General features: G+C 31.6%; 3 protein-coding genes across 3 annotated transcripts; 1 reads left to right on the forward strand and 2 right to left on the reverse strand.

Moving 5' to 3' along the window:
• Positions 1 to 5: 5 nt before the first annotated feature.
• Positions 6 to 2,625, reverse strand: LOC134827383 (DDB1- and CUL4-associated factor 8-like). Its single transcript, XM_063839991.1, has 6 exons — positions 2,451 to 2,625; positions 2,100 to 2,388; positions 1,801 to 2,048; positions 1,307 to 1,743; positions 892 to 1,241; positions 6 to 825 (listed from the first exon to the last, which is right to left on the reverse strand). Exons 1-6 carry the CDS (start codon positions 2,471 to 2,473, stop codon positions 151 to 153), a joined length of 2,022 nt encoding a protein of 673 aa, XP_063696061.1. The 5' UTR covers positions 2,474 to 2,625; the 3' UTR covers positions 6 to 150.
• Positions 2,626 to 2,983: 358 nt separating this feature from the next.
• Positions 2,984 to 3,438, forward strand: LOC134837945 (uncharacterized). The gene is made up of 2 exons (XM_063853341.1): positions 2,984 to 3,031; positions 3,100 to 3,438. Exons 1-2 carry the CDS (start codon positions 2,984 to 2,986, stop codon positions 3,436 to 3,438), a joined length of 387 nt encoding a protein of 128 aa, XP_063709411.1.
• An 82-nt stretch (positions 3,439 to 3,520) lies between these two features.
• On the reverse strand, positions 3,521 to 13,563 carry LOC134837946 (basement membrane-specific heparan sulfate proteoglycan core protein-like; the record flags this gene model as incomplete). The annotated part of the gene is made up of 15 exons (XM_063853342.1): positions 3,521 to 4,374; positions 5,037 to 5,184; positions 5,247 to 5,949; positions 6,010 to 6,266; positions 6,331 to 6,491; positions 6,871 to 8,072; positions 8,139 to 8,287; positions 9,307 to 9,522; positions 11,410 to 11,575; positions 11,643 to 11,755; positions 11,818 to 12,270; positions 12,438 to 12,575; positions 12,708 to 12,844; positions 12,906 to 13,347; positions 13,503 to 13,563. Coding segments are annotated over 15 exons (4,404 nt in total), but the record flags the coding sequence as incomplete, so codon positions are not given.
• Positions 13,564 to 13,567: the final 4 nt, after the last annotated feature.

Below are 13,567 nucleotides of genomic sequence, written 5' to 3' on the forward strand. Positions count from 1 at the left end.
ATCTTTAAACTCAATTTATTTCTCAAAAAAAGAAAGTTACATACTTCAAAACGCATTTTTTTTTAAAACTACTTCATTCAAATAATTGGGAGATATCACTTTTCAAAGTGTAATGAAGACTTTTCAATGGAAAAGTTTTTTTTAGTATTACTACATTGGAGAACAAGGAAACGTGTCACGTGGATATGTTTCATCATCATCCGAGGTCTCATTGCTTTGCGAATCACTGTTTAAGTCAATTGGAGGTTCTTCGCCATCATTGTCGTCTTGCATTTCCGACGACAATCCCAAATCGCTTGCGACGCCCCTAAATGTTCGTAAACGACGCTGCATTATTAGCCGCAAAAAGTCTTCGTCGAATAAATCTTCGCCTGTTAACCATTTGCTGCGATTTCGCATGTTTTTTCGAACACACTTTTCCAACCCATTTAAATTCGGAGGGTTTTCATTACTTGGAGCCCAAATCTTAATATCCGAATCAATCCCGCTGGTTGCTAAAAACGGAAATTCGGGATGACACTCAAGTACATTTACCGCACCGTTTTCATCGCCACGCATCCATTGCACAATTTTTGTTGTCTTCTTATCCCAAAAAAAGATGTTTCCGCAATCGCTTCCGCTCACGATGAATTCTGAACCTGATCCGAAGAAATTGACATTCTTAATTGTTTGTGAGTTTAAATGACCTTTGTATCGTTGTTGGAAATGTCCTTCCTCATCGCGTCGGTTGAAAAGGAAAATGTCTTCATCAGCATAACTCGCAATAATTTCACTCCCATTGTGACTGTATACAGCTGATGTAACACTTAGTACGCATGGTTTTTTCTAAAAAAAAAAATAAAATTTATGTGAAAATGTTAACATAAATTATTCAACATCGAAAAAACTCACATCTTTGATCAATGTTTCGGGGAAGTAATTCTTTAAAACAGTCTTACAGCTTCGTCTATCGTAAACTCGAACATACTTATCTCGGCCATAGACACAAAATTCATTGTGAAAAGGGCTTGCACTCACGCCATAAAGAATAATTTTACGCTTTCCATTTTTGACGTTGACTAAACGATTTTTCTTTCTTTCACGCATATCAACGTTAATCACATTTCCATCTTCGCCCGCTGTCAGAACATCATAAGGATGCATTTGTCCTGTTGCAACTCGATGTACGGGACCCAAATGTTTGTAAAGAGTTGTAGAGTAGGGTTTTCCTCCGCTCGAAGGCACATCGTGATTTCGCACGTCTAAAATAGAATTGTGTAGCTGAAGAATTTTTGGAAAATTTTATTTTTGTTTGGTTAAAACTTACATCCATCGCGTGCAGTTGTAATCAATTGAATATTGCCATTTCCATAAAATTTTGTTTGAAAAACATTTTGATGATGCCCGCTTCTAAAAACACGAGAAACTGTTCCGCTTGCCCAATTCCATAAAACGACATTTAAATCGTCAGAGCCTGAAGCTAACAAATGCCCATCTTGGCTGAAATTTAAGCCATTAACACAACCAGTATGTTTATCGAGTTTCGCCATCAACTCCAATCTTTCAACAAAGTTTAAAGAACCCATCACACGAGTTTTAAACATTTGAGGATCACGTCCAGCAAGAGTTCTTCGCCCTTTTCCGCTTAATCCATGCTCGCGATAGAACAATTCACGCAAAGCAATCCATGAACATTTTGGTCGTTCAATATTTAGGAAACTAACATCGATGTCTTCATCGCCAGAACTTGATTCGTCAAAGGTTCTGCATACAAAAAAAAATGTAATTTAATGTACAAAAATTATGTTCGCGAAAACATACACTATTTCCGGATCAGAAGATGATGATGAACTTCCGAGAGAAAGATCACTATTTGCTGTTTCGTCATTTACATCATCTTGATCAGTATTTCCTTCCTCTCCTTCATCATTATCTGCAGCAGCTGCTAATTCCTCAAGATATTCAGGAGGAGGAGGAGGCGCAATAGTTCTTACTTCGTGTCTTCTTTGACGTTTATGCCCTCCCGGATGAACAAGCTCAGGCATTTCCTCGTCGTCACTTGAGCTTGACTAAAATTTTTTTTAAATTAAAATTCTTATGATTTTTAGAAGCTTCGTTACCTTATTGACATTCGATTCAAAATGATTTCGATAATTTCTAGATGAGAAGCGTTTCTTTCTCACTTGACTTTGTCCTCCAAACTCAAGGCCATTTCGTTTTGGCAGTGTATCTGTTGGTTCGTTTGTTGTTGAAGTTGTTGCAATCGAAGACATTTCCTCATCTTCATTGGGATTTTGACAATTTGAAGAGCTTGAAGTTCCGGGCATTTCATTATCGACAACCATTGAAACGGATTTTTCAGCTTTGACCGACTTGCTATCACACGTTTCGTTTGTTTCAATGGTTTTCCTGAATAAATCGAAAAGGTAATTTTATTTGATCCGACATTTTATTTTGAAAAATTTACTCACTCATTTTCATTCGGATTTTCCATCTCTTCCGTTTATCTACATGTAATTTTGTCTTATCTTCGATGGATTTTTTTTTTCTTAAATTTGCATAATTAATCGAAATATTATTAATTTAGCCAAATTTCTCGATTTTATCAATTTGATTTATTTCGCAGTTCAATTGAAGTCTAATGTTTACAATTTATTTTTAGGTATTCGAACGTAGAGCAATCTCTATACAGAATACATAAATAAATGGAAAGTTATATTTTTGACATCTGATTCTTTAGAATGATCATTTGTATTATATTATTTATCATTAACTCAAATATAGCTTTGAAAAAAGATAATCAATTGTTTTAAACAAAATTTAGAAGTATTTTTTCGAGACTTTTTAGTTTCAACGAAGAGTTCAAAATAAATTTGTGTTCTGGGTTCAAAGAAACATTTGACATTTCAATAATAACTTTTCGAATCGTGGAACATTGATAAAAATACAATAAATTTAGATTAATTTTTGTGTCCTTCTACCTTATAATAATATTCGTAAAAACATGAAACTAATAGTGAAAGTATTACAAGGGAGTGAATTTGAAATTCAGGTAAACAATTTTCATTTGTGCTTTTTCTTATGAGATTTTTAAATTGTTTTTTTTTTTACTATTTACAGATAGCAGAAAACGCACTAATAATAGACGTAAAACGTGAAATTAATCGTATAGCTCCATCATATCCGGTTGAATTCCAAAAAGTTCTTTCGAGCGGGCGAACATTGTTAGATGACAAGACTTTAGACTTCTATAAAATCAAAGACATGTCAAAGTTAATGTTGGTAATAAAAAAACCCGATCCTCTGAAGGATGTTTTGACGAGACAACTGAAGAAGTTTTACTCAGAAGATGTTACCGACAAAATTGTAAAAGAATTCATGTTAGATTTTGACCAAAAGATGAATGAAATGTCGTTAGATGACTTTGAACGATTAGCTACGAGTATTTTAGGAAAATGAATAAAATTTTATTACCATTTATATATAAAGCAAAATTTGAAGCCTTGGTTTTCATTTTAAAAAAACAACAGATTTCAGCTTTAACATTTATTATTTTCTTTCTTGTTTCATTAATAGTAAAGTAGGTATTCCGTTCGAATAGTTCTTTACATATTTTTCTTTATTGTCTTGTGTTAGTTTTCTTTTTCATATCTTATAAATAACTTGCGTTGGATTAGTTTTTACGTTCTTCCCTTAGATTGAATTTGATTCACGCGAATATTTTTAGTATTAATTATGAAATGCAATAAGTTTCTACTCTTTAAATATTATGTTTATCTCAAAATGTACAAAATCATCGACCTTAGTTTCTTATGTAACACTTTTCTTTCTATATATCCTAAAATTAATTTGCGTAGATTTTCCACTTTTATTTCACGTTTGTTTAGAAGCAATATGTTTTCCGTAATAACTATGAATTATGATGATATGGCTCACGGTAATTTCTATGAATGTATTTAAATTTAAATATAAAAAGACGTAAAAATAATTTAAAAAAACGAAAAATGGCACTATGTATTGAAAAACACGATTTCAAATTAAAAAAATACATTACGTCAAATTTCGGCAGCATGAAAATTCGAAAGAAAACGTTTACTCGGGCAGTGAATAACAAAAAAAAGGTTATAAACCTAAAAGATTTTTTTTTACATTTTGGCACAATAATAATCAATATTTGATCGTATTTTTGTGTATGGTTAAACAACTAAAGCTAACATAAGGACTTAATTGCTAAAATAGAGAATTTGTTAAAAAAAATAAGTAGAGAATAGTTTGAACATTCAAGATAACAGATATTTCTTTGAAAGTCTGTATTTGAATTGGATAAAAATGAAAATTTAAACGACTAATGGTTCATCGTAATCTTCCGGTCCACTCAACGTGTTTGTTTCATCGCTGAAAAACGAAAAAAAATCATAAAAAATTATTTAAAAAAAAATAACAAAAAAAAAACTTATAACAAAAATTATGATGATTAGTTATTTACAGATAATGTTAGAAAAGAGTTCGATGATATCTGTTTCGATGATTCGACTTTTCTTTTCCTATATTGTGTTCGTCTTTAGCAAAGTTTAATATACAAATTGAATACCATAACATTTTCTTCAATATTATGTTAGATGATTGTTATTAATTGACCTAGCTATAAAATTAGTTAACACAACGAAAGTAACATAACAATATTTCATAACGAATCTTTAAGTTTTACCGAACATTGGTAATAAAATTGTCATTAAATATTCTAAATGTGTCAACAAGGCGAGTTAAAGATATGCTTAAAGTCAATGTTAGAGCTATAAAAAAGGTTTTTTGGTTATTATTGTGAGAAATTGCGCAACTGGCAGGCTTTGGATACATTATATGCACAGGAGGAGCATGCCCAATAGGGTCAAAACGTTCAGGATCATATCGAAAAAGATCGTCATCGTCAACATCGTAAGGATATAAATCGCAACAAACTAAAGACGATGATGGAAAAGTACTGAGCAGCGTGTAAAGTAAAGCGTTGTTAGTTAGATTTGTTAGTAAATGATGATAGTTTTGCGTTGAATTCTCACCTGGGGCACGTATCGATATTCACACCGCTTACAGCAGCTTCTGTTAAGTTGATTGGAGTACCAGCTGTTGTTTCCATAATGTGAATGCATCCGTTAAAGTTTTGAGTATATCTGTTTCCTGTAAAACTATTAATATCAGGGGCTCCTCCTGAAAATGAAAATGATAAATCAACTGTCCATAAAAAGATGTATTTTTCAAAATTTTCTTACCAATCAATACATTGCCCGGTAAATGAATCGTTGTTTTGCCCGTTGGTCTCGTTTCTCCATGTTGAACAAAACTATCGACTTCCAAGCTAAATCTCGTTTCTTCTTGCTTAATGATTACAATGTGTCGACTGCCATCATTAACTTTCGTGTAAGTGTTCTTTAACAACGATTCTTCTTCATTTAATCTGAAACTGAATTCAATCAAGCCATCAACAATAGCAACAGCGAGGAAATCTTGTCCCTCAAACGGAGTTCCTTTTGGTTGTCCTTGCCAAAAGAGAAGACCATCTGATTTCTTTGTGGAAAAGAGAATGGCAATTCCTGTTTCATTCAAATCGACTTTCGGAGACAAAATGGAGCGGTTAACTTCCAAATAGCTGTTGTCTTTGTAATGTGTGTCGAACAAGAGGGTAATCGTGTTTTCACAATTAACTCCGCTTGATGGATAAGGACACAAGCATTTGTATTCTCCATTCTTCATCGATTGACAAGTTCCGCCATTTTCACAGGGCTCAAGAGCAAGACATGCATCGTATAAAGTTTCGCAATTAGCTCCAATATATCCCGGATGACAAGTGCCCGATTGAATGTCATTATCAATTTCATTCTCAGAGTTGTGTGACATTGCATATCCACAATTTTCAACATTAGCAGCATCTCGCATTTCAGCGATCATGTTAACGGGTCTTCCAGCTATTTCGAGCTATAAAAGAACAACAAATTTAAATGAGTGATATAATGAAAAAATCTAAAAATTTCTCACTCCAGTTATGCATCCGTCGAATCCTCGAGATACTTCAACGCCTTGATTTAGTAAGATACGCTTATCATAACCGCCAACATAAAGAGGAATTTTTAGGAAGATGCTTTGAGCACGAGCGCTTAATCTTGGTTCTGTTTTTTCTGCTCCATTGCCTACTTGTAAGAATCCAACGCCATTCTTTGTTCGACCTACAGAAATTTCAGTCCATTCGTTTGGTTTTATTGGCGCATCAGATCTTATAACAACTGGAGTTATTTCTAAAAACCAAACAGATTAAGAGCAATGTTTCCAAAAAAAAAAAAAATATTTGCATGAACTTACTTCCGCCTACCGAATAACGAAGTTCAATATGACGATCCTTGATGACAACAGCAAAGTAATCTCCATAAGCCTTTTCAGATTCAGCAGTGTAGATTAAGACAGAATCGTTAATACTGTTTGGTCGAATCTTGAATTTGAGGGTTTTCTTTGATTGGAGACGACTTGAAAAAAAAAATTAAAAATATTCATTATAAAAATATCCAAAATTTACGTATTATTTTTAAATATAATGTAAATAATATATTTTTAACAAAAATTAAAACAAAAACGAATTATAAAGAATGTTTTAAATAAGAAAATTTCGAAAAAGTATAAATTTTCATTTAAAATATAAATATGTTTTTTAAAAATCATTTTAACATCATTATGCATTCGAAAACTAAAAATTGAAACTTTTCGAAAATATGTCAAGCTAATTTTAAGCTTATGACATCTTAAGTTAAATTTTTAAAGTTTCGTTAATTTAAGTTTTAAGTCATTTTATGAAATGCTTGAAGATAGTAATTTATACAATCTTGTAATAAATTATGTTAAACTTACTCATAAGTTGCATAACTTCCATCCTTGAACGACAAAGTGTCGCTATCGTAATGTTCACGATATTGACATCTATCGCCTGTTCGGTTCAATGGGCAGAAACATGAGATTCCATCATCTGTATCCAAACATCTTCCTGTATTGCAGACATCGGGTGTACAATGGCTTCCTTCAACTTGACAATTTCTTCCTGTGTAACCTTCTTGACAAACACATGTGTAACCGCTCTTTGTTTGAGTTTCTAAACAAACTCCGGCATGTTTGCAAGGTTCATTTGCACAAGGTTCGCATGCAGTTGTTCCTTCTGTCTTAATAGCTTCTTGATTTAGTTGTATTTCACGTTCATTTATAGACAATCGACTGATACATCCAACAAATCCTCGTTTTTCGTGAACAGCATCTTTTGGAACGACATCAAAGCTCGGGACCCCTCCAAGATAAAGATTATCTTCCAAATTCAATCCATAGAAGCGAGAATTAGAGAACGAAACGGGCGCTTGATCATCAACAATCATGAATCCATTTTGACGTTGGCGATTAACTTTGACAGTAGCCCATTTGTGTTCTTGTAATGGTTGTGCTGATTCAACTGATCCTTGATTCACACCGAATTTGTATTTGAATTGAACATACCCATCGCGCAACGACAAAGCAATGTAATCGCCATCCGATCGACGAGCTCCATTGTAAAGAATCAAACCATCATTTTGTTCTGGTTTGAACGTAACTTCAAAGTTGAAACGTGCATAAGCCTTATCGATTTTGTTGAATGCCATATAACTGTTTGGCGATTGCGGGAAGAAAGGAATAGCGCCTGTTACAACCAATATTGTTGGATTATCGATGCGTTGTTCATTATGACGTACTGTGCAAATGTATGTTCCTGCATCAGAAGCTTGAACATCATTCAAACTCAAGGTATTTGAATTGACATTTTGATCAGCTTGGAATGAACCATGTTGACGGGTCCATAGATATGTTGCGGGATAACTATTTGAATTGCAATGAAGATCCAAAGATGCACCAACTTCAGCGTATTCAACTTTTGGGAAATTGCTTGTGACAATTTCAGCAATTGGCGTTACAATAAGCTCATACTCAGAGACATAACGATGATTTTGTTGTGTATATCCAATACATGAATAACGTCCTGCATCACGTTCTTTGGCATCATTGATAATCAAACGATTTCCGCTTTGATGGAACTAAATACAAAATTTTCAATTTAATAAATTTTGAACATTTTTTTTTTTCTAAAAAAAATATCTTACGTTTGATGGTAATGGTCTTGATCCACTCTTTTCCCATTGGATTTGTACTTCAGGGCCTTCGGATGATTCGCAATCAACTACTACTGAGTCGCCAACCTTCAAATATGATCTTGGGGGTGACAAACTTAGCGTTGGCAAATGATCGCGATCTATATTTAGAACAAAACATAAAATAAATTAGAATTTTTATAACATACGATTGTCACTCTAACAAATAAGTTATTGAAACTTTTAAAACTTTGTTAACAAACTCTCTTAAACCATAAGTTAGTGAAAAATTAAATAAAACTTCATGCGATGCAAATAAATTAGAATATCATGCATAAATTATACTTATAAAAATATAGTTATTGAATAAAATGAAAAATTAACTGCATCTCCATGCTAAAAAGCGCTTCAGCTTGCAAAGAGGATAGATCTTTTTGTTCTGTTCTAAAAATTGAAATAATTGATTTTATTTCGTAATATTTTTTGAGATAACATTCATGACTAAGTAGACTATGTTTTTATTAAGAGTTAATAATTATGAGTTTTACGTACCCTTTGTGTGTAAAATGTGTGTTTTGTGACCTTTTTATCATGATTTGAACAAAAATCAAAATATTTATAAGTATCTTGTGTGTAAATGTTACACCCATATAATGTTATTAAAAATATTTCGTGTAATTGTTTAAAAGCCTCATTAAATTTTCGACTATTAAATAATAATAATATTATTAAAAGCCTTTTTTCAATGTAAAAAAAATACAAAAAATATGTTTGTCTATAATGTGTGACTACGACTAAATCAATATGAAATAAATCTCTACAATTAATGAATTAATTATTAACAATAATATGATGATAAAACTCGATTTATTACAAAAACAAACATAAATTTTTTAGACAAATGTCTTGCAAATATTGAAGTTAAATCGAAAATACTAATTTCAGATTCAATTATTTGCCAAAATAATCTTAAAATTTTGAGTATATATTTGCCAGACTTTTTTTTGATACGCATAAAAAGGTGCAAATCCATTTTTGATCAACAGGCGATTAAATTAGAGAAAATTTTTTATATTCACATAAAATAAAATCAAAAACTGAACATTTTTTGTAATATATACGAACGTGTAACTAAATTTAACTAAAAGTAAAAGAAAATAAAATCTAATAAAAAACAAACCAATTAAGTTATCTTTCAGCATAAACGGGAATTTTGTCGGTCTTCGATGAATTTTTTGAGTTTCCTTTTTGGTCCTCATCTCCGTAGATTTGCAAACTTCTTCGTCACTTTGTCCTACACATTGCTTATATCCAGAGCAAAGGCTTTCACATAAAACATCTCGAGGTACACAAACATAGTCAACATGTGTACAAACAATAGTTACTATCTCATATCCTATTTTCGGACATTCACATGTTTTTTTTTGTTGATAATCAAGTTGTTTTTATGAATCACAATATATTATGTAATAATAATAACATAAAATAAAAGTGATGAGACCCTTTATACTTTATCAAATAGGGCAACAGAACAAAAATTTTGATCTTTTCAAATGAATTCGAATATAGATGAATTTTATTTACAAAGTTAATCCCAAATTATGAAAACGAATTCAATTGAAAAATGATATAAGGTCAAAATAATGGAAAAATAGAAGCTAATATTATTGTGCAAAATTTAGCATTACAGCTTACTTTTACTTATAATAAAAGCTCAAATAAAAAAATAATTAAAAGCACTAAATGTAACTTTGTGTGTGTTGCTGGAATAAAGTTTTACAAGGTAAAAGTGCGGGGATGTTATATTAGACATAGTTAGTTTTCCTACAAAATCATTAAAAGACCTTTGTGAGTCATGTTTAAGACCTTTTCTTAAAATAAATATGCTGTTCAGATCATTTTACAATTCATTATAAAATTAAAACTCGAAGTAACAACATTATTATAAAAAATCAAAATGGAGAATTATTTCAGTAGTTCATTTGTTAGCGAGCTTTATTATGACTATTCACAAGAATTTCAGACTCCAATTGACACGATACTTAATTCTTCTGAATTACTTTATTTGTCAAGCAACTGTGAAACAAACACTAATGTAAACCAATTTGCACAATACATTGACGAAGAAGCATTTCAAGATATTCTTGAATTTATTGAAAAAGACAATAAAAAGCCTTTTGAAATTGAGATGGATAGATATGACGAAAAAGAGTTCATATGCATTGCTTGTAATAAAAGTTTTAAGAATAAGCCAAATCTTCGAAAACATTTTGGAACTAAAAAACATAATGAAATCGTTAAAGCTTCCGGAGATCAAGATCCTGCGACAAAAGTTGAAACATGGACAAAATCAAATTACGATTGTTTTGTTTGTGGTTTGAAATTCGATAAGTACTCTAAAATGATTGAACATGTTGTAACTCACTAACAAATAGAATAAAAAATCTTAAAGTAGTAAATAAAATTTTGATTCAAAAGTTTGGTCTTTTATTTTTCTTTGGGAAACAAACTAATGTCTTTTAGGTAAACTTGCTGGGGGAAAATTTAAGCAAAAAATATACTGTTGAAGTATTATTTTTTTTTTACAGAAAAGCTACAAAAATACTCAAAAATATATATGGTAAAACAATCCACTTTTATTGTTAAAATGCATTTTCTTTCAAAATTGTAACATAAAGTAAAAGCAAAATATTCAAAAATTACTTCAAATAAAAAAATTTTAATTTTCATGCAGTAATATAAAAATAATTTTTTATCAAAAAAAAAAAGCCTAAATCTTATTTTAATTAAATTTTCCAATAAATTTTACAAAAAATTTCCAAAAAAAAATCTGAGAAAAGTTTCAATATTTCAATTCAAAATGGGAAAAGGAAAAGGTGAAATTTTGTGTTTTTATGTACAATATGTTTATGTTCTAAATTAAATGTAAAACTGATATTTGATGAGATAACCATAAAATGTTTTGAGTATATTCATTTGACTACTTAGGACAAAAAGGCAGTATGTTAAAAAAAAATATTAGAGGTTTTCTATGTTTTATGATCATCTGCATCAAATATTTGGGAAACATATTTCGGATTAGTAACGTGTAAATTTTGATTCTTATATCCAATATTATTAATTTTTTTTTTAACTTCATAGTCATGATAAATGTGCTTCCTTTTTGTTTTTGAGTATATATTTATAGGAAGTGTTTATGTCGGGTGTTGTGTTTTTGTGAGTTAAAAATTGTTCCGCCACCGGGAATATTGAGGTCTTGCGGCACGAAAGTTGCTGTACTTACGCTTAATCTTGAGTTCAACATGATTTCTTGTCACTTGACCATTTGAATAAATCATGCGACATTCGTAACGACCTGCATCGTATTCGGAGACATCTGACAAAATTAGTTTATTGTCGTTATAACGAGCAGTTCGAGGCATTTCTTGTGCAACGCGATGCCATTCAAACTAAACATCGAAAAAAATATAAACAAATGAAAAATGTGTTTATGAAAAATTTAATTTTTGAACTTACTCGTACACCCGGGACTAAAATGTCATTTGGCAAAAGACAATCTAAGGATATTGTATCTCCTTCGTTGACTTCTTGAACTCTTCCGGGACGAACATGCTCGTGAGTGTCTACGCCTAATTCAATAATAAATGAAACAAATAATAATAATGATAATTCATTGCAATTGAGATCTTACGATTTACGATGACTTCTGCTAATTTAGTTGTGTTTCCATGTACATTCATTGCTGTACAATAATAACGTCCTGCGTCTGCGGGCGTAATACTATGGAATTGCAAATAATTTCCGCTCGCACGAACTGCATTTGGCAAATAACCGCCGCCTTCAGGATGCCAAGTAACGGTAATTGGTTGCTCGCCAGTTGCGTTACAATGGATAACAACATTTTCTCCAGCTCGTACATTCATCGGCATTGGAGGACTAAAAGTAATTCGAGGCAAAGCAATAACAACAAGTTCAACTTGTTGTAAAACAAATGGTTCGCTTCCTCCTGTTCTTCCAACACATTCGTAAAGTCCAGCAGCATCGTATTGAGTATCTTCAATTATGAGATTTCCGCTGTATTGTTGAGAAGAGTGTGGTAATGGATATCCATCAGCTCGTCGCCATTCAGTATGTACTTCAGAACCTATTAGAAAGTATTTTATTTTAAATATTATTATTTTTTTATTATTTTTTAAATCATTGCGAAAATTCCATTAATTTATTGCTTTATAAAAAAGTATTTTTTGAAAAAGTATCATTGTTTTAATTTTCTCAAAAATAAAATATGAAAATTTCTCATATTGAACTTACCTTCAACATTGCAAGTCAAAAGAGATCGCGTATTCAAATGAGCTGGATATCTGGATTTTATATGTCCAGGTCTTTCAGTAACACGATTATCTGGCGGAGGATATGGTCTATGAGTATATTCGTCTTCTGGATCTGGAGCTAAAAATATGAAAAAAAAAACATTTAAAATGAAAGATTTTTTAGATTATATTAAACAACTGATTGTGAAAAATTCAAAATATCCACAAAAATTTAGTTTTAACTTTAAATTTTAATTTTAAATGAACTTACGTTGATCTCCTCTTCCAACTTGAACTCTTGTGTATTTAATATCTTTTCCTGCTGAATTCGTTGCTTCGCATTCATAGACACCATCATGACTCTTTTCTGCTAATGTGATCTTGATTCTCGCAGTTCCCAAAGCAGTTCTGAAAAACATAAAAAAAAAATTAACACTCTTGTTACATTAAGCTTTCTGTTACTTCTTACCTCTCAAATGCAGGAGAATGGCTAACCAAATTTTGTTCTTTTGGTGCTTTAATTACGACATTTGGTGTTGGGAAACCTGTTGCTTGACAAACAATTTCAATGCTATGACCTTCGCGAACAAAGACATATGGATCGTCAGGAATAAACATTGCAGTTGGAGGTTCTTGAACTTCCAATGTTGATGAGAGAGATACCGTGCCAGCTTCATTGACAGCAACGCATTCGTATGTTCCTGCATCCGATAATCCAACTGAATGGAAAGTAATGACTCCCGGATAGTCTTGTTCAGCTTTAGCAGGAAGAGGTCTTCCATCAACACGTTTCCATGTGACTGTTGGATATGGAATTCCTGCAGTAACGCGACAAGCGAATCTCGTTGATTCGCCAACTCTGAGAACTTGTGGTTCTTTTGGATGAAGCTCGACAATTGGAGCTTCTCGACCTACAATTCAAAAAAATCATTAGTTCAAAATACTTTACATTACGTTTCTTATGAAATATTATTACTATTTTCCTTATCGAGTGCTTGGAATTGATTTGAATTGAGATATGTTAAAAATAGCGAAAAAATAAGAAAAAAAAAACTCGAATCCTTACGTTCGATTTCGATGATTGTAGCAGCTTGATCGCTTCCATTTCCATTTTCAGCAACACATACATAA

Source organism: Culicoides brevitarsis, chromosome 1 (assembly GCF_036172545.1).
Source record: "Culicoides brevitarsis isolate CSIRO-B50_1 chromosome 1, AGI_CSIRO_Cbre_v1, whole genome shotgun sequence".
Lineage (NCBI taxonomy): Eukaryota > Metazoa > Arthropoda > Insecta > Diptera > Ceratopogonidae > Culicoides > Culicoides brevitarsis.

Bases quoted from the DNA above. Each gene is read 5' to 3' on its own strand.
- LOC134827383 (XM_063839991.1), bottom strand. From the start codon at position 2,473: ATGGAAAATCCGAATGAAAATGA. The intron at 1,744-1,800 runs GTATGTTTTCGC...TTTTGTATGCAG, and splicing joins TCTTCTGATCCGGAAATAGT to AACCTTTGACGAATCAAGTT. The intron at 1,242-1,306 runs GTAAGTTTTAAC...ATTCTATTTTAG, and splicing joins TACAACTGCACGCGATGGAT to ACGTGCGAAATCACGATGTG.
- LOC134837945 (XM_063853341.1), top strand. From the start codon at position 2,984: ATGAAACTAATAGTGAAAGTATTACAAGGGAGTGAATTTGAAATTCAG. The intron at 3,032-3,099 runs GTAAACAATTTT...TACTATTTACAG, and splicing joins GGAGTGAATTTGAAATTCAG to ATAGCAGAAAACGCACTAAT.